Source organism: Leiobunum rupestre, chromosome 9, assembly GCF_980474605.1.
Source record: "Leiobunum rupestre chromosome 9, qqLeiRupe1.1.hap1, whole genome shotgun sequence".
Taxonomy (NCBI): domain Eukaryota; kingdom Metazoa; phylum Arthropoda; class Arachnida; order Opiliones; family Sclerosomatidae; genus Leiobunum; species Leiobunum rupestre.
In genome coordinates this window covers 15,248,425-15,270,318 of record NC_143392.1, presented here as the reverse complement: position 1 = coordinate 15,270,318, position 21,894 = coordinate 15,248,425, and the positions used below count along the sequence as shown (strand labels likewise).

The window sequence follows — 21,894 nt, the reverse complement described above, 5'->3', positions numbered from 1 at the left end:
CAAACAAAATGTTGTGTAACTTTTTTTCTAAATGAAGTTTTATTGGGTGCAAATGGCATCGTGGCTTCATCAGTATCCTATTTGAAACCTAGATTGCACTGTATTTAACTTCGCTAGACGTATATACATGTATATCATTACTTAATACACCAAGTCAACATCCAGTGAGAAATTTAATCTTCAAAGTGATGATTTTAAAATTTGAAATTTGAGCACTATAGACTTACGTAGAGGTATAAATTTTATTAATAGTATCTCAAGAAAATTTATCAAAGAGAACGCTTAATGCAAATTTAAAGTTTATACTTCGAATCTTGTCATCTAAAATCGATACATTAGAGAATATAACAAACTCATATTAATTTCCTAGAGATGAAATCCGTGTTTGAGCAGTCATACATCAGATAAGTTCAATAGCCAAAGTGTCCTTGTGTACTCAGCCGTACCGAAATGATCCTGAAGTGCAACCAAGATTTTCTTTAAACGGATGACCGAATTTATAGTATCTTTCTGTAAAACGTTTCGAGTCTTTCAAAATTCACATATTTATCGTCCGATAAATCAAAATAAACAGCCAAAACAATAAAAGACATATTCAAAATAGAAACAGATGCTTTACCGAAAATCCAAAAAGAGAAAATAAACATTATCAATTCAGCTCTTGCTACTCGTAAGAATAAAACCTTGAAAATGATCGAAATATATAGTACGATTGTTTTGCAAATTTATTGTAAAAAGAAATTTTGAATGTCTATTTGATAAAATATATAAATTAAAATATATAATAGAAATAAAATAAAAATATATAATAGAAATAAAATAAAAATTTATAATAGAAATAAAATAAAAATATATAATAGTGAAATAAAATAAAAATATATAATAGTGAAATAAAATAAAAATATATAATAGTGAAATAAAATAAAAATATATAATAGTGAACGAAAATAAAAATATATAATAGTGAAATAAAAAAAATATATAATAGTGAAATAAAATAAAAATATATAATAGTGAAATAAAATAAAAATATATAATAGTGAATTAAATTAAAAATATATAACAGTGAAATAAAATAAAAATATATAATAGTGAAATGAAATAAAAATATATAATAGTGAAATAAAATAAAAATATTTAAAAGTGAAATAAAATAAAAATATATAATAGTGAAATAAAATAAAAATATATAATAGTGAAATAAAATAAAAATATATAATAGTGAACGAAAATAAAAATATATAATAGTGAACGAAAATAAAAATATATAATAGTGAAATAAAAAAAAATATTTAATAGTGAAATAAAATAAAAATATATAATAGTGAAATAAAATAAAAATATATAATAGTGAAATAAAATAAAAATATATAATAGTGAACGAAAATAAAAATATATAATAGTGAAATAAAAAAAATATATAATAGTGAAATAAAATAAAAATATATAATAGTGAAATCAAATAAAAATATATAATAGTGAAATAAAATAAAAATATATAATAGTGAAATAAAATAAAAATATATAATAGTGAAATAAAATAAAAATATATAATAGTGAACGAAAATAAAAATATATAATAGTGAAATAAAAAAATATATAATAGTGAAATAAAATAAAAATATATAATAGTGAAATAAAATAAAAATATATAATAGTGAATTAAATTAAAAATATATAACAGTGAAGTAAAATAAAAATATATAATAGTGAAATGAAATAAAAATATATAATAGTGAAATAAAATAAAAATATTTAATAGTGAAATAAAATAAAAATATATAATAGTGAAATAAAATAAAAATATATAATAGTGAAATAAAATAAAAATATATAATAGTGAACGAAAATAAAAATATATAATAGTGAAATAAAAAATATATATAAAAGTGAAATAAAATAAAAATATATAATAGTGAAATAAAATAAAAATATATAATAGTGAAATAAAATAAAAATATATAAATATAAATATAAATGTAAAAAATAATTATGGACTTTACTCTGCGCTATTTTTCTTCTCAAACTTGTTAATATAGTACCTTTTCATACTTTAACTTATTTTTCTTATTATAATTTTCGAAATAAAATTTAACTTTAAGCCTTGATCATAAAACGTGTAACTCACTCGGTGCATAATTGCATATGCGAAGGAGCTATCCTATTAGGTAGCGTCTCCTGTTGACATTAATATGCAACACCCTAGTTTTTGCGTATCTTTTTTAAGGTACAGTCATATTCTACATTCTACAATAAAAACTCGTCTGCTAGTTTTTACGTTTCTTTTTTAGGTACTGGTATACACTAAAAGAAAATTGCCCGAGAAGCTTCATAGAGAAGCCGTTGGCAGTATAATAGAGAAACCCATGGGCAGTTTAAAAGAGAAGTCCCTGGGCGGTTTAATAGAGAAACCCATGGGCAGTTTAAAAGAGAAGTCCCTGGGCGGTTTAATAGAGAAACCCATGGGCAGTTTAAAAGAGAAGTCCCTGAGCGGTTTAATAGAGAAACCCGTTTTCAGTTTAAAAAAAAAGTCCCTGAGCGGTTAAATAGAGAAACCCATTGGCAGTTTAAAAGAGAAGTCCCTGAGCGCTTTAATAGATAAACCCGTTTTCAGTTTAAAAGAGAAGTCCCTGAGCGGTTTAATAGAGAAACCCATGGGCAGTTTAAAAGAGAAGTCCCTGAGCGGTTTAATAGAGAAACCCGTTTTCAGTTTAAAAGAGAAGTCCCTGAGCGGTTTAATAGAGAAACCCATGGGCAGTTTAAAAGAGAAGTCCCTGGGCGGTTTAATAGAGAAAGCCATGGGCAGTTTAAAAGAGAAGTCCCTGGGCGGTTTAATAGAGAAACCCATGGGCAGTTTAAAAGAGATGTCCCTGGGCGGTTTAATAGAGAAACCCATGGGCAGTTTAAAAAAGAAGTCCCTGAGTGGTTTAATAGAGAAACCCGTTTTCAGTTTAAAAGAGAAGTCCCTGAGCGGTTTAATAGAGAAACCCATTGGCAGTTTAAAAGAGAAGTCCTTGAGTGGTTTAATAGAGAAACCCGTTTTGAGTTTAAAAGAGAAGTCCCTGAGCGGTTTAATAGAGAAACCCATTGGCAGTTTAAAAGAGAAGTCCTTGGGTGGTTTAATAGAGAAACCCGTGGGCAGATTAAGAGATAAACCCCGTGGGCAGTCAAATAAAGCCATAGTCATCGTTCGAAATATGTATTTCGAATTCTTATTTCATGAAATCAGACATTTCGCTGAGCATGATCCACATCCATCGTCAGAACGACCTTCAACTGTAGGTCAAAATTTTGCATGTATATTCTTGGCTAGCTGTCAAATAAAAATAATTCACGAAAATTAATAACAAGACATTCTTTCGCATTTGTATTTAGGAATAAAACCAACAGTACATCATCCGGCAAACCTCTCTCGGTATAAAAGTATCCCGCATTACCTTCTCTGTAAGCCCTGGGTGGAGCGTGCACGCTGGGGCTGGATAACCAACAACAAAGTGGTTAGGTCACGGCAACTGCCGAAACTATACCATCCTCGCCTCCTCTCCTATCTCGGGGCATTTTAGCAAGGCCTACTTTATAAGGTCAGAGGTCAACTGATCGTTCGTAGAAAGACGAAGAAGGGGTGAAATCTACGGGGATGTACTTTGGATCGGAATGTTGGATAGAAGAGGGATTCTTTACCTGTACCTTATTTTTTCCGTTCCCCAACGTCTACCTCGTGGTTTCGCTCCTTCTCAATCTTCGGCGGGAAAAAAGGACTGCTGCCAGTAGAGGAGAGAAAAAAGCAACTTCTTTCGGAGAGATAGTGAGGATCCGGGCGTGGGTTAGATAGTAATGAGACTTTGATTCTCTATTCATAAGTGTTCCTTCACTTTTTCTCTCAGCTTCGCGGTAAACAGAGATTATCATGATACTTGCCTTTTGTTTCCAGGGACCAAAGTTATAACGCAAATTTACGCGACGATTAAAGGTTTGATAAGTTGACGAGTAACTTAAGCGGGTCAGAATATACATTTCAATCGGCTTCAATAAACTTTCCGAACATATCATTCCGATTTCAATGAATTTCGAGGGGCAGGTCACTATACTTTAAAGTGTAATAATTTTAATCATGATTGAATAATTTTAATCATGATTTCATTATTTTAATCATGATTTAATAAATTTAATCATGATTGAATAATTTTAATCATGATTGAATAATTTTAATCATGTTTGAATAATTTTAATCATAATATAATACTTTTAATCGCGATTGAATAATTTTAATCATAATATAATACTTTTAATCGCGATTGAATAATTTTAATCATGATTGAATAATTTTAATCATGATTTCATAATTTTATTCATTGTTTAATCATATTAATCAGTATTTAAACATGTTAATCATGATTGAATAATTTTAATCATAATATAATACTTTTAATCGCGATTGAATAATTTTAATCATAATATAATACTTTTAATCGCGATTGAATAATTTTAATCATGATTTAATAATTTTAATCAAGATTTAATAATTTTATTCATTGTTTAATCATATTAATCAGTATTTAAACATGTTAATCATGATCCAAAAATTTTAATAATTGTTTAATCGATGTTAATAATTGACTAATTGATGTTAATAATTGTTTAATCATATTAATCATTATTTAATAATTTTAAATCATTGAATTATTTTAATAGATATTTAATAATTTTATTAACAATTAAACCCTTTAAATTTAAATTTTAATCATTTTATTCACAATTAAACCTTTTCAATTTAAATTTAATCAGTTCAATTTGGAATTAAACAGTTCAATTTGGATTTAATCAGTTCTATTAGGGTTTAATCATTTGAATCTAAATTAAATAATTTCAATATTGCTTTAATCCTTTTAGGCTCGATTTAATTATTTTAATCTCAATTTAACCATTTCATTAAAATTTCGAATTAATCATTCAAATCTCAAATTTAATCATTTAAATCTGAAAATCAATTATTCAAATTTCAAATCTAATTATTCAAATCTCAAATTTAATTATTCAAATCTCAAATTTAATTATTCAAATCTCAAATTGAATCATTTCAATAACGGTTTAATCGTTCATATTTGAATTGAATCCTTTTAATCATGATTTAATCTTTTGAGTGTGTCCCAATAAACATAATAATGACCTGCCCACGTTTATTTTTAGTATTTGTATTTTGATGGTATAAGAGAATTCCAAGAAGCTGACGTAGGGCATTAGTAAGTGCAAAATATTTACAGGGCGTATCGAAAATATTTTTTTGCGCAATTTCCTCAGGGCCGAAAAACAAATAGACCTACGAAGTAAATGAGATATTTTCGTGATGCCAACTAATCTTTACGGGCGAAATTCCCGCGCACACATTTATTTCCCGCAGAAAGCGGAAAAGGCATTAAACAGAGACGGGAATAACTGAGAAACATTTATAAATACAAAGAAAAAAACGAGAAAATGGTAAAATCCATTTCTTTACATATTTCTGGTATACTGGGGGGGTTGTCCAGATGCAAACCCAGAAAATCTTTAATCGTCCGCCGCTATTCTAGCCAAGAAAACGTCGGAATGAAAGGTAAGGTAAGAAGGTACGGTTTGCGTCGGCGGGACCCCTTCGGTTCGATTTAAAGAGAAAGTGTTGTATCCCCCGCTAGGGGCGCGTCCCGTCCCCCCATCGCCGTTTTCTTCGGTCTCCGTAAGGGTCCGCTTCTGTCGCTGACGTTGGTGGCGTGCCGGGAAGAGAGAGAGAAGGGGCCAGCTCGGGCGGTCCGCCGTTCTCAGAACGCCAGATCGAGGGGACATCGAGGAATCTCTGGATTAGCGAGTGCGCGTGCAGGTGTAGAGTCGCGGAATTCCCCTACACTGGCTAGCGCTACAAACTCGCCTCTCCGATAAAGAGCCGGATTTAGGATTTATATATACGCCAAAGGACATCCACCACCGAAAAGGACTTTCTCTAAAAAATTAAGATATCAATATTATTATACAGGCTCTACTTGTCCGTAGCGCGACGCTCGAGTGGTAACGAGAAAGGTACTATTAAAGAAACGGAGCCAAAAAAAAAACGATTCGGTGGAGTTTTGTGTGTTATCTTTTCGCCTATTCTTCCTGTTGGGAAAGCGTGGGCGATGGCTGATCCCAGGACACTCGTCGAGGGCTCGCTCAAGTTCCGGGAAACCAAAAAAGTAAGATATTTTATTCCGGGAAATCTTGGCCTACGAATTTCGACGAATGCCGTTAGAGTTCGCCCGTTAAATTAATTAATTTATGTTCTTTAAATTAATTAATTTACTGCGTTTATGTTCTTTACAATTTAAAATTTACTACGTTTATCTTCTTTACAATTTAAAATTTACCACGTTTAAATTCTTAAAATTAATTAATTTACTGTGTTTATGTTCTTCAAAATAATTAATTTACTGCGTTTATGTTCTTTAAATTAATAAATTTACTGCGTTTGTGTTCTTTGAAATAATTAATTTTCCGCGTTTATGTTCTTTAAATTAATTAATTTTCCGCGTTTATGTTCTTTAAATTAATAAATTTACTGCGTTTATGTTCTTTAAATTAATTAATTTACCGGGTTTATATTTTATAAAATAATTAATTTACAATGTTTATGTTCTTTGAAATAATAAATTTTTCGCGTTTATGTTCTTTAAATTAATTAATTTACCACGTTTATGTTATTTAAATTAATTAATTTACCAGGTTTATATTTTATAAAATAATTAATTTACCACGTTTATGCTCTTTGAAATAATTAATTTTTCGTGTTTATGTTCTTTAAATTAATTAATTTACCACGTTTATGTTATTTAAATTAATTAATTTACTGCGTTTATGTTCTTTAAAAAAATTAATTTAACGCGTTTATGTTCTTTAAATTAATAAATTTACCGAGTTTATGTTAATTAAATTTATAAATTTACCGCATTGTGTTCTTTAAATTAATTAATTTACCGGATTTATGTTCTTTAAAATAATAAATTTACCGCGATTAAGCTCTTTAAATTAATACATTTTCCAGTTTATGTTCAATAATTTAATTAATTTACTTCGTTTATGTTCTTTAAAATAATAAACTTACCACGTTCGTTATATTACTTGTAAAATGTTTAATATTTTCCATAGTTATTTAATTTTTCTATTAATAATTTAAATATTTTCTTAATATAATCAACATATTAACGAATACAATTAATTAAACACAACAAAACATTAGCGTTAAATTTAAATTATAATATTTATTTGCTTCGCTGGGTCCCTTTTAAAACATAGATTAACGACATATTTTAAGGAAAATATTGAAAAGCGAAGTAATGTAATTAATTAAATAAATAATATTAAAACACCGAATTAATATTTCATTTCGGTTATTTTATTACTTAATTTAATAAAAAGTAGCTCAATTTATTTTGAACTAAAACTGAATTATACTGACACGTGCGAGAGAAGCTTATGACGATAGGCAGAAAGGGGAATAACCTGTGCATTAGAGAAAAAAAAAATGAATTTTTCATTATCGAAATGTTGTTTGTTGGAAAAATTTTAATCGCAAAAGAGGGTTTTGGGAAAAGCGTGTTTTCGTATAAAATATCCTCTCTCCATATTCATCGACGGAGCTAAGCAGCGCTGAGAGGAGGCGTGTTAAGGTCATCGTCTCTACGGGCCATAATAATGCGCGTCTCTTTTAATTATGTAATTCCCCATAAATCCCAAAACAGAGGTTCCGTGCTTGGAATCATTTAGCCGCCCGATGAATGCCTTCATTAATAAGTAATCAGGCACCAAATTTTAGCCCCCCGAAAATACCCGACTCACGTGAATGTAGTAGAACATCACCAGCAATATTTTACTAAAAATGTCAAAATATTTTTGAACGGTAATTCATAAGGCTATTACTTTAATGATGTTGATAAATATTTCTATACGTTTATTTTAAATAGGAAAGTGTTAAAATATTTATAGAGTTGTTAGTCGGAAAATCCCAAAGGCCTTTTTTTGGAATTTTTTTCCAGAAAAATGAAAAAAAAAGCCTAATATTGTTTGCAAATTTAAATTTCGCGGCATTTTCGCCTGATTTTTAGGGATTCAAAAGTAAAACTAAACCTCTAGACCAGTCTAGAATAAAAACTCTTAAAAAGTAATAAATGTGTTTTTATTTTTCCACATTTAATTTTTCCGGAAAATAAACAACTATAAATATTTACAAAATTAAAAAATTTCCATTTTTCTTTAATAGTGGAAACCAAGATGGTGTGTGGCTACGAAGTTGTCGCCGGTGGCGGGTAAGTTTGAACATTTCGACATGTCACTATCGCAATTATTTAAGTGCGTTAATTTCCTTTTTTTGGGGGAGAAAAAAGGTTTCTTGAAATATTGATGTTTTTTACTTGGAAGTAAATGGCTGTCTTACACGCGTTTTTTTCGTTCAACGACTCGAAAAATCGATAATTTTTGGGTTTTTAACTGCTTGTTTCGGTGGCGTGTGCTTGCGCATTTAAATGTATAAAATAAAGCGTCGAAATCGCGAGTTGGAAGAAAAATTGAGTTTTTTCATGAAGAAAATATTTTTTTTTTGTTTTGAATATGTATTTTTTTATAGGCAGTGAAAATATTATGAGGCAATGATAAATTCTGCAACGTTTTTAAAAGTTGGAATATGAAAATTAAATTGATATATATCCTACTTTCATACGAGTAAGAAATCATATTATACATGCTAGGCCCACCTTAGAAACCCAATTAGAATTGTAAGTTCGAAAATTATTGAGGCATTTTTTTCCGGAAAATATTCCGTATTTTACCGAGAAAAAAGATTAAAAAAGGTTTTAATTTCATGATTAGCCTAATATTGCTCGCAAATTAAATCTCGCGGCATTTTCACCTCACGTTTTCAAATCCAAAAGTAAAACTAAACCTATAGACTAGTCTAGAGTAAAAACCCTTAAAAAGTAATACATGTTTCAATTTTTTATTTTTCCGATTTTCCGAGAAAATATTTAGGACATTTTTCAGCATTTAAATTTTTCGGAAAATTAACAACTCTAAAACGAATTAATGAATGAAAATCTATTTTCAAACATTTTTAGATCATTTAAATGTTTGCAATATTGTGGACACATAGGAAAAAGATCTTACTAAAAAAACCATTTGAAATAAATATATATACAGTATATTTATAAAATATATTTACAGAGCGAGATATAAGTTTTAAATCCACTACAGATTTAGAAATGATTTACTGGCGTCTATTAAATAGGCATTTGCCGCGACTCGGGGTACGTATAGGAAAAACAGTGCGTACAATAAAGCTAAGTCTCCACTCCTAAGCGTTATATAGCAAGGGCTTAACCCGTTTAGTGAGTGAATCTCTACGGTTGTTCCAAATTAACGCGAGCAAAAATTCTTAAGCACGTTACTGGACATAATAGAGTGAGCTTGGTCAATAACTCTAAGTCAAACCCGAGACTATGAAATTATAGTCATTTAAATCTAATAGGTATACGGGAGCCCGATTATAAAGGGTCGTAAACATCCACAACAATAAGAAGAGCCCATTAAAAGCACAAAAGCGAGGCCCACCGAAAGAGACGTTCAGGGTTTAAGATTTCTCTCCAATAAAAAGGGACATAAAGGGATATATAATTTCGCCGCGTTAAAACTTGACTTAATTCTCCAGCAACGCGGCTTCCTAGCAGAGCCTCTTTCTCCGCAACTTTATGGCTCTGGTAATTAGGGTGGTTTAGAAAAGCACCTGCGGTTTTGACGCTACTATCAAATTGCGGACCGCACCGCTGCAGCTCCAGATTTACGCGCTCGACGCGATACACTACGATACGCCGAGGCTTAGAGAGAGCTCGTAATCCAATACAGACGTTACCCCTTTCATTAGCTTCGAGATAACTACGGGCTATGCCTAGGTAGTGACGCGAGCTGGGTCCTTATTCTCTATTGTCTGTGGGTTGCGCGCGGCATCTATTCGCGCGGGCGAGGTTTAAGCAAAAGTTTCGTCATTACTCCTGCGAGAGCTGTAAAACGTTTTTACGATTTTACAAACGAAATATATACGGACACGGTACCGGAAAATTGGGGCAGGAAGGACAATGGAAAGGGATAAAACACAATCTCTCTCAATAGAGTCATTCCAAAGCCACCATTGCACTGGGTCTAACCCCCTCCGCGTATAAAGACATTATTATTTTTTATCGCGGTTGCGACTAAATCCATTCCATAATATAAGCGCTTGTAAATCTCTAAACATATAATGTGGAAAAACAAATGTTTTGCATACCGTTTATGATCATACACTTGATGAAAACAACTAATTTTATGCGTACCGTAGTTTAATCATTACGATTTATTACCGTTTTATAAGACTATTAAGAATAAAATGTTATCTCGAATGTCAAAAACTTCGCGTATTATATTTGGATTTGGCCTACTAGCGCCTGTAGAAGTGCTTCAACCGCAATACGGAAATGCTCGGCGGAACGTTAATTTACAGGGTTTGGTCTACTAACGCTTTCTCAATGGAAGCGCCTGTAAAAGTGTTCCGCACGCGATACACCACGGTCAAATAATTATATTTTAATACACTATAATACTTTATTTTTCAAAGTGTATAATTATTTACATCAATCACCGTTACGTGATACTAAAGGGTGGAAAAAATTAAAATTCGCTTAGATTTATTTCACCCGCTACGGTTATATGTCTTAAAGTTTCACACAAGCAAAACGTATCATTATCAGTATTTACACGTAATAACACCGCATAAAGAGCGTAACACTATCATTAAGCTAAATATAATAGTTGCTTTAAAATTATACAGAGCCCAAATTCGCGAGATACAGAGAGACAAAGAAATGAGCTTGTTTTCCAAATAATACAACCGTACGAGCTCTCTCGTTTTCCCCCGCTCCTATAGAGGGCAGCACTGCTCTCTCTTTCCCCACGCCGTCATCTATCCTTCTTTTCGAAGATGGGATTTACACCGACATGAATCAAGCTCTAATGCTGGGGTAGCCGAGAGCACCCATATCTACTTTAAAACTTCGCGGGCTTATCCGCCCCACCCCGATCAGGGGGTGTGTTGAAGCCAGGGTGTGGTCGTCGACACCGAATTGTCAGTACCGCCGAAGCCAGGCACTCGCGTAAAGCTTCCTGACTTTACTCCATAGTCATTTTGACCTAACAAAAACCCATCCGTTTGCCATTCGGTTACGTTGGCGAATGTTTCTCGGAACCCATCGCCCTAAGTATTCTCACAAAATCACCGAAAAGTGACTATACTTTCATAGTGGCTCTCTCTATATTTTTTGCCGAAGGTATAAGTCGACGAATAATGCTATATTTGAAAGAAAATTCCGGGTCTGTTTCCGAGATTGGGCGCTTCGTACAAACTAGGATTCGATCGAAGGTAGAAATGTCCCGCGGTCTTGCAGAATCCGAGCTACAGCGATCCAAAGCTTCTCCGGCTCTGGCACAGAGAGAGAATTCGCGAGAAAGGGAGTAGAAAAAGTTTGTAAAAAAAGAGAGAGGATCACCTAATGGCGTTTTTGATATTTTCTGACATGTTTCAAAAGAGCAATGTACTTCTGCAGGTCTTTCCCCGTCTTGAAGGGGTGCCGCTATGATGGTGCTAAGCCTAAGGCGGCTGTAATCCCTGACATATAAGTTCCGAAAAGAAATCTTAAATTACTACACAGACTAGCCGTTTATAAGGAGAATTTTTCAAAGAAACGATCCCAAGTGTTTGTTCTGAATGGAAGGTATCTATCTATAAAGATGAAGACAGAAAATACGTTTCTTAAATGATGATTGACATAATGTGATTATAATGAGCTAACAGTTTTGTCATTTGGTTTACCAATTGGATTTGTTAGACATTTTGTCTAGCAATTTGATTCTATTGATATTTTGTCTACTAATTTGACTTTATTGATTGTCTACCAATTGACTTCCTGTGATATTTAGTATACCAATTTGTTTTCTGTTATTTTAAGTATACCAATTCAACTCTATTGATTGTCTACCAATTAGTTTCCCTTTATATTTAGTATACCAATTCGTTTTCCGTGATATTTAGTATACCAATTAATTTCCCGTGATATTTAGTATACCAATTCATTTCCCGTGATATTTAGTATACCAATTCGTTTCCCGTGATATTTAGTATACCAATTAATTTCCCGTGATATTTAGTATACCAATTCGTTTCCCGTGATATTTAGTATACCAATTCATTTCCCGTGATATTTAGTATACCAATTCATTTCCCGTGATACTTAGTATACCAATTCGTTTCCCGTGATATTTAGTATACCAATTAATTTCCCGTGATATTTAGTATACCAATTCATTTCCCGTGATATTTAGTATACCAATTCGTTACCCGTGATATCTAGTATACCAATTCGTTTCCTGTGATATTTAGTAGACCAATTCGTTTCATGTGATATTTAGTAGACCAATTCGTTTCCTGTGATATTTAGTAGACCAATTCGTTTCCCGTGATATTTAGTATACCAATTCATTTCCCGTGATATTTAGTATACCAATTCGTTACCCGTGATATCTAGTATACCAATTCGTTTCCTGTGATATTTAGTAGACCAATTCGTTTTCTGTGATATTTAGTATACCAATTCCCTTCTTGTGATATTTAGTCTACTAAATCGATCCCTTTGATGCTTTGCCTGCCAATTCGATCCCTTTGATGCTTGGCCTAAAAATTCGATCCCTTTGATGCTCAGCCTACTTTAAAGATCCCTTTGATACTTTGCCTACCTTATCGATCCCTTTGATGCTTGCCTACCTTATCGATCCCTTTGATGCTTTGCCTACCAATTCGATTCTATTGATATTCTACCAAATCGATACCAATATAAAACTATAATATTTGAATATACCGTCCCATTGTACATACACAGCGAAATAAAGGACATTTCCTTTCCAAAAACAGTAAGAAAGGAAAGGAACCACCCTTCAAGGAAAGAATTTACCCCAAAACGAAGCTGCATCGATTTAACAATTATACGGCGTGGCCAGTACAAAGAATAAATTGAAAGGAAAGAAAGTAAAACCGTAAAACAATTGAATTTACACAATCCATTACCAATAAAACCGCAGCGTTTCTTTCCTCCGTAAATGCGAACTCGACCCCAAACAAACCGTATTATTTTATGAGTACACGCTTTTCAAAATCACTAACCACTTCTATTTCCGACTGAGTTTATAGTTTCCAGGTATAGACTGCGAAAGGGTTATCGCGGAGAACTCGAATACAATTTTATTCAAGAAGCAAATTATCGGAACTATGTTTATGTCATTGAGTTTATGTTACGTATATCCGTACTGGTACAAGCAGGCAAAATCGGCCATAGCGCGTTACAGCCAGCGACGCTAATAAAAATTCCGCCTTTTTTTTTCCGCGTTTTTATGAGCTCTTACATTTTTTTCCGACTGTAGTTCCACCGTATCTTTTTCTCTTTTTGGAGAAATGCTTACTTGATAGTTTTATAAAAGGTGGGGCAGCGGTTAAGTTTGCGTTAGAGAAAAACAGAAGCTCGCTTTAAATATACAGTCAGCTTGGAATTCTTTTTCTCTAACGGCACATTTTTTTATTACTTCTCTTTTTTATGAATCCTAAAAATATTACGAGGTTCAGCGTGGCATTACGATCATTTCTAAGAGATGAAGACGTTTGGATTTCTTTCATTTCTTTTATTCTTTTTTTTATATTCCCCCCCTCCCACTGCGGTTTCGCGAACTACCGGACATGAACGTGCGGTTATTTTCCTTTTTCTATCGTCAGATGGAGTGAAAAACGGTTGGTTTTCCAAGATAATTGAAACCCGAGCCGTTTTATCACGTACAAAGTGTTGGCTGTAAATATTTCATTCGGTCACTAGATCCTCGCTATAAATCAAGTTTTAATCAAGAAATTTGTTAAATTGGCGCTTCAATAAAAGAGCATCTCTTTTTACCACCCCTCGCACGTGGAAATTAGATAATTACGGTTGGTCGGTTACCAGATTAGTCAAAGAAGTTAACTACAATCCATACTCGAGTCAAACCAGTCGACTAGGTTCAACATTATTTTTATAAACGTATTTGGTTTCATTATTGCTGGTTTTAATTTTTCAAAATGAAAAAACGACGCAAACAAATTCGATAGAGCTCAATGTTTTCGCGTCGACGAAAAAAATTTCCGTTAGGCCTAAAACCTTTATCACGTCGACGCTAATTACTCCGTTAGGCCTAAGACTTTTTCGCGCCAACGCATATAATATCCATTAGGTCTAAGCCTTGGTTAATAGCACATTATTCAACTTTGTTTTCATTATTGCTGTTTTTTTTTCAAAATGAAAAAACTATGCGATGCCGGGCGTTAACGCAAATAAATTCGATGAGGTTAAATTTTTCAGCGTTGACGCAAAAAACCTCCGTTAGGCCTAAAACCTTTTTCGCGTCGACGCTAAATAGTATAAATACTCCGTTAGGCCTAAGACTTTTTCGCATCGACGCATATAATATCCGTTGGGCCTCAGCCTTGGTTTGAACCGAGGGGTAAGACAGTCTCAGATAATCTGTACACCGAGTTCGTGCATTTAGCACTGTTAAAGGTACATACTTTCAAGAGTTCGCGAGTTCCATTTAGCACTGTCAAAGGTACGGCACTGTACACCGAGCTCACAGAGCGTCTAACCCCTCGGTTTGAACTATCACACGTAGTAGCACATCATTCAACTTTTTCGACGTACAAACGTTTAGAGACACGTAACTAAAAATACAATATGACGCGCGCTAGTGGAAACCTAGGACTAACAAACACAAGGAGAACGCAGCTAGCATTTAAACACGCTAACGCAGTGTTGTGTACAAATTTCATTGGACGAGCCTTTACGCAGGCTCTAAAGCGTCTAACCAATGAAAACTGTATACAAGACTTTTGATGGGTTGCGTTCTCTTTGTGTGGGGCGCTGTGTTTGTTGCTCCTAACAATGTTTTCAGGTCGACGCAAAACTCTCCGTTAGGCCTAACCCACGTTTTTGAAAACTAGCTTTTACAAGGAGCATATAACGAGTACTAAAGAGTCGCTGAATGGATTTTATTGAAGCATCTATTGGTGATATGTTACGAAACGTTTTGATAAAATGTATTATAGACAATAAATGCTGAGAGCGTTGCTCGAAAACAATTTCTGGTGACGTTTCTTGCCCTGTTGAATGAAAGCAAACCCAGAAGCGCTTTAAGTCTACAAAGAGGACTGGTAAAACTAGACATCAAGCTAACACACGCAAATACAATACCGTCCGTAGCAGGCAACGATCACGAGTGACAGCTTTTGAAAGAGGAGCTCGAACAAAAGAGCGAGAGAGGGCGCTGTCGGCGTATTCGTTATTATACACGGAGCGAGCGAAAGCGGAACAGCATATTCCGATCCATTCAGCACGGTCTACCGCGCCAATGAATTTATCAATAAACGACCGAGCCACCATTAAAAGAAGAGATTAATGCCATTGGCCGCGTTACTATATAGCGGCCTTTACGATAAAAAAGACCACCCTTCCATTCATATGGAAATTTGGCCTAAAGAGAGATCAGCCATACTGACAAGTTGGGTATGTCACAAACGCGTGAAGCTGCACATTATTCACATTCTATTAATTACTTAAATGATCTGTAGATCCAGGTACAGGATTGTTAATATTTTTCAACCTAAATCATAGCGTTTATAGTTGCTCGATGGCTTAGGCCTAATTTGGTGATTTTGGTTACTGATTTTTTTATTTTATCGGTTTAAAAGTGAGTTTTTATTGATTTTTATCGGGTTTTTTATTTCATTGAATTTATTTGTTTTTTTTTTTATTTTGTGGATTTTAAATGAGTTTTTTATTGATTTTAATATCGTTTTTTATTAATTTTAATTGATTTTTTATTTTATTAATTTTTAACGTTATAATTGATTAATAATTAGAGTGCAACAGTAATGTAAACTAGATTTAAATTAGTTTAATTGAATTTAACTTCAAATTAAACTCTAAATTGTAGTTAGTTTGGTTTGAATTCGCATTGATAAAAACCTACTTTTGTAAAATACGTTAATTTAAAAAATGATTTAACTGTGCCACGTTAACACTTAAAAAATTATCGACATGATTGCGTAGTTCACAAAAACGCGCAAAAAAACTTGAAAAAAAAGAAATCTAACCTAACTAATTTTTACTTGAGAAAATTAAAACGCTTCTATCGTGAAATTGGAAATTGGCGCTTATTTTGGCGAAATAATGTGAAATTATTGAATCAGAATGTAAAAAGGATTATTGTAAACACCTAACTTCGTTTCTGTCAAAAGTTCTTATTTTAAATTTTTAGACCAAAATCGCGTTTTTAATGGTATTTATCACACATTAACGTAACCTGGTAGTCATGCATTCTGTAGTTAAGTTTGTTAATATTGCTTCCATAGGTCAATCAAACAGATAGTGAGATTGGAAAGTTGGATGACAGTAGCATTCCTCTGAGCAGTCACTTGAAAAAGTCTTGTAAGATCACGCTTTTAGTAAACCACGGTTAACTTTTATACAAAAAAATATGAAAAATAAACTATGCTTTACTAATCCCAGTGTTAATGTAACGTTTTGAAATTAACTAATTTAAATATAGCCCCATAAAATTAAATTAAATTAAATCTAACAATCTGGTGGAGTGGTGGTGTGGTTAGCACTTTCACCTCCTAGCAACAGTAGCTTGTAAAAACTCAAAAAAACGTCTTCAGCATTGAGTGTGTGGTTAAAGAGGTTTTTTCCCAAGTTCTTCGGTTTCCCTTTTCCATAAAAAGTTCTAAAGGTTAACGGTAGTAGTGAGTGTATGGATCTGTTGGCTCGAGTGGCTTGAAGAGCTTGCCACCACCCTCCTACGCATTGTAACCAGGGGCGTAGGAACCGGGAGGGGCCGGGGGGGGCAATGCCCCTCCCTAGAATTTTGCTGGGAGGGGCAACTAATGTTATTGCCCCCTCCAACCTTTGGTCCGTTGAAATCTTCAAAAGGCTCAAATTATCATTTTAAAAGCATATACAGTTTAAATAACCTCAACTGTGTTTAAATTTCAGTCTTTTCCCGCCAATTTACATAGTAGTAACAAGTACACATGCATTCGGAGAAGCTACGCTCCATTAATAATTAAAAACCATTCTCCAAACCCCTTTTCGTTTATCTTTGCCACCTCCAACTTCTAGAACGTTCCTACGCCCCTGATTGTAACCCGAGCAGCCTGAATTAATCCAACACACGTACATACTAAAACATACTGGCAAATGAATATGTTTCATCCTTATTGGTGCCTAAAGGTGATCGGCAAAATCCGGCCTAAAATGTCTCAAAATGGGACGTAGGCGGACTTCTGAAGGACAGTCGAACCGGCTTCAATATTGGAGGAGAGAAAGCAATGGCTATTTTTTGCTTTTAAAGGGGACGAAGCGGATGACAGACCCCATCCTGCTTTGACACGCGTTCTGTCCGACCAATCTGGCCACGACCAAACAAAGGGAACCACGTCATTTGATTCTACCGACCGGGGTTGCTAAAATTCCACCGCCAAAAATGAGAAACTTTTTTTTCCTCTTCAGTCGCATTTTTTATTTAATCTAAAGGATTCGGTTTTCAGCAAAGAGATTCACAAAAGCTTTTTTCACTCTAGTATAGATCCCTTACTCGCCAACTATATAAATTGGGGGTACTACACCCACTCTCTCTCTAGGTCCGGAGATGGGGATGTGAGGGGGGCTATTAGGATCCGTTCCTTTCCGGCCGCGATAAAAAAAATCATCTTCTCAATTAGGAACTTCATTAAAACGACACAGACAGATCGAAGATTTTGTTTAGGATCTCTTTCCATTGTTACGCAACTCAAAAGGATTGGAAACATTTCAGTATTTCTTTTTTGGTGTCATTTCCATAGGAAATCGTTAGAGCAATGGCCTCATCCACGGCCTATTTTTAAAGTATGTATCGATTAGTGGCCGTTAATGATATATCCGCACCGTTCTCCCTTCGAAATGCTTTCCATATTGGGGCCTCGTTCGGAGAGCGTACGGCTATCGGCGAATTAACATCGTTTATTAACGATGCCACCTATAGTCACTGCTCGGGCCACGAGTTTAGATTATTAATTATTATTCTTGTATTATTAATTTTTAATCAAGGCGAAGGTTACTCGGGCGATGTTTCAGAGACTGGTTATATGTTAATAATTTAATAACCTAAACTCGGTTTAGCGTATTATACTATAAGGGTGTTTATTTATATTACTTTAAATGTAGTTCCGACAAAGATATGTTAATATTATTAATACAATCTAAGGGATGTTTGTGACCTAGTTAGCTTGGAATTGCTCTGATAACGCTCTATTGAATTTAGTAACTAGGACATGGTTTGCGTATGTTTGTCGAGGATATTATCAACAAGTATAGAGATATACCATCCAGAATTTTTTCGTCTTAATTTTACCATAAGTAACATAATTAACCGTAAGAATCACACTAGCTAATCTAGGGATTTGAAGTAGCACAATGAGAGTAAAGACGAATAATTAATGGAAATATATTATTTAGTTTAGCAACAAACCATTAACCTCGAAAACAGAAAATAGTGCTGTAAAATCCTTTATTTTACGTGCTCGTCTTGGTACCTTTAAAACTGCCTCTAATGGCCGTGAGATGGCGCGCTCTTTAAAAAGCCGCATCCCATTACATAAAAATTGTAATTTCTACCAGCAATACAGGTTCCTTTTGGGTTAGGTGATCTGTGGCTTAGCGAATTCAGTTTGATATAGTAGAAGCATTTTTCTCCTGTTTATGATCGATTGATTCTGCTTTCGACCAGAAGTCAAACCTCCCAGTACTTTACGATAGAGTGTAAGTAAGGAAAAATTGGAAAGTGAATAATTTATAAAATTCTTTCTACAACCTATTTTAACTTCCGACAAATTATTAGAAAGATTAGCACTACCTTTGTGAAATTTTATGTTGGTATTAAATTCCAAACAAAATGCGTTTAGAAAATGTTACGTCTAATAACGAAATGGGTGGGTAAAAATCAATATTAGGTTTTGTTGCCTAATTATTTTTTCCAAAGAAACTGATATGATAGAGGTCGGGGGCGGTTAATCATTATCCATGTTTAAATTGATTTTTTACGGAAACAAAATGTAAACAAAGAAATTTACCGGTTAATATTTCGGAAAATGATTAAAAAACATGTATTATTCGTAAAATTTGAGCTTTTTATCGAGAAAAACGTAGTTTTTCCGATTAATTTTACAAATTTATCAAAAAATTAATCGGATAATACAGAAATATAAATTACTTGGTCAAAATGTTTTACGAATAATCTTGAAAGCTTTATCTATTAAATAAAAGTTAACCATCCCCGACCTCTATGATATGATATATGCACCATAAGTAACATACTAAGCATAAGTATGAAATGCATCCGTTCATTTTGTTGTTACTACCATCTTTGATCACATCTGACAAATTGAAAGAAATATTTCAAAATCCTTTTAGTCTTTTATGGATTAGCCAAAATAAAATTTTGCCAATCCAAACAAACTCGGAACTTTTAGGTTCATTACGATAAGTCTACCGTAACTGAGCGAAAAAAGCAGTTAGGCCGCAAATTATATAATATTTTAAAATATTTCGTTTAGTTTTTGCGTTATTTGGTAAAACATCGAGTGGAAATAAATGCAGCACTGATTGAAGATCACCCGGGTGACGTTTTTACTTCACAATAGAGTCATTCTGGATGTTACCACAGACAAATTCAAAGTGATTTATTCGAGAAAAAGAAATTCAGCTAGCAGCTACTCAAAACACGCAAAATAAAATGCCCACCATTAGCGATTCAAAGCAATAATGTTAAAGTACTTTAAAATTAATACGCATTCGAAGTGCAGTTAACTCCATAAATTAAAACAAAGCGGTGCAAAAAAACACCTTTTTGGGGATAAGGTGGGAGAGCTAAAATATTAGCTCCATTATTTTCGAGGCATTTAACAATTTCCCGAGTTCTCTTTAGCACGTAATTCGAGCGACTCATTACCGATTAATCATTGCACGAATTTGGCCCTCTTAAAAAGACCGAAAAAAGGAGTGGGTGGAGTGGAACCCGCGACGACTCGAAATAACCCTCGTTCTGTACTAAATTTAAGCGTTATCATTCTTCGTTAAAGAACCTAGAGGGCGCAAAAAACGGAAAACTGCCAAGTCCTCGCTCTTCAAAACTACGCCCTCTTCGTTTTCGCGAGCAAGGACGACGATAAAAAAGGAAGCAAAATAGAATCCCCTTTTAGCTAATCTGCATATTCTAATCGGAGAAACTGCTTTTAAAACCTATCTGCCCCTAGCGGCGAAAAAAAACTGAGAGAGCCATCAAAAACAATGAAGGCTTACAATGTAGCTTCGAATCGAAATAAAAAACGAAACGGTAGAAATGAGAACGTCGCGGGTGTATTAAATTTATACATTCTCTTTTCGCCAATAGATATACTTGCGTATGGCTATACCGTCAACGTTACCCGAAATTTATTCGACCTTTATTCGGAGTCGTACCCGTTTTATCAGTACTGTCGGGTTGCGTCGAGATTCGTCGTAATTTGGCTTATAGGAAGCAAGGATATATTACGCATTACGCGAGCTGGGACGTGGCATTAGCGAGATTGAAAATGGCCAACTACGAACGCGTGAACACCTCCACATCGATCATTTCTTTTTCGTTCGGGGGGTGAATATCAAGATATAGCTCGTGTGTGAAGTCGCTATACTCGTATTTGTACGCGCCTGGAGAACTAATTAACAGAAATTAAAACCTTTCTCGAGTATCTAAATCCCCGAAGCATTCCGCGGGACAAGGAAGATGGATTCGCTGGTTTTACAACCTAGGTCTCACGTCCAGACCCGAAATCTGACCAATGTCAATTAGCTTAAAAATATATATATACAAGGTGTTGTTCTTCCCAGTATCCAGAATTCTTTAATTAAATTATTTAAGTATTTTAAAATTTAAATATTTTTATTCAATTTATCTTCATTCGATAATACTACTTTTAAATTTTATTTAGGTGGTTGTTCTTCCCAGTATCCAGAATTCTTTAACTAAATTAATTAAGTATTTTAAATTCTAAATATTTTAATGCATTTTCCTTCATTCTATAATACTACTTTTATATTTTATTTAGGTTGTTGTTCTTCCCAGTATCCAGAATGCTTTAATTAAATTAATTAAGTATTTTAAATTTTAAATATTTTTAATAAATTTATATTTATTCGATACTACTCCTTCGAAATATTATATAGGTGGTTGTTCTTCCCAGTATTCAGAATTGTTGAATTAAATTAATTAAATATTTTAATTTGTAAATATTTTAATGCATTTCACTTCATTCGATAATACTAGTGCTCGGAATTGTTTATTCATTATCCTCAAAATTTCCGATTTATTTAACAAAAGTTGGTAAAAAGAATATAATTTTAACTTATTTAATTATGTTTTTTACGCAACCAAGCATTTATTTGAATTAAAATGGTATTTATTTAAATAATTGTTTGTTTTGTTTAAATAATAGGCTTGTCCACTTTCGATTATTTAAACATTTTACAATTATTATTCAATTATTGGTTATTTAAATAAATATTATTTAAATATCGCCGAACTTATTTTATCCATGGATAAAGGTTAATCGAACGCCGACCTCTAATACTACTTCTAAATATATATAGTCATGTCTCCTGATATAGGTTGTTGTTATTCCTATTATCCAGGATGTATAATTAAATTAATTAAATATGAGTATTTTAAATTGTAAAT

The 21,894-nt window shown here is 33.2% G+C and overlaps 1 protein-coding gene across 1 annotated transcript in view; it reads left to right on the top strand.

Moving 5' to 3' along the window:
- Window positions 1–6,093: 6,093 nt before the first annotated feature.
- The window catches only part of LOC149926637 (uncharacterized), a 159,751-nt gene continuing 143,950 nt past the window's right edge, over window positions 6,094–21,894 (top strand). The window contains exons 1-2 of the mRNA XM_090158147.1: window positions 6,094–6,200; window positions 8,261–8,306. Of these exons, the coding sequence (XP_090014273.1) occupies window positions 6,144–6,200; window positions 8,261–8,306 (103 nt within the window). The 5' untranslated portion in view covers window positions 6,094–6,143. The remainder of the gene's footprint in view (window positions 6,201–8,260; window positions 8,307–21,894) is intronic.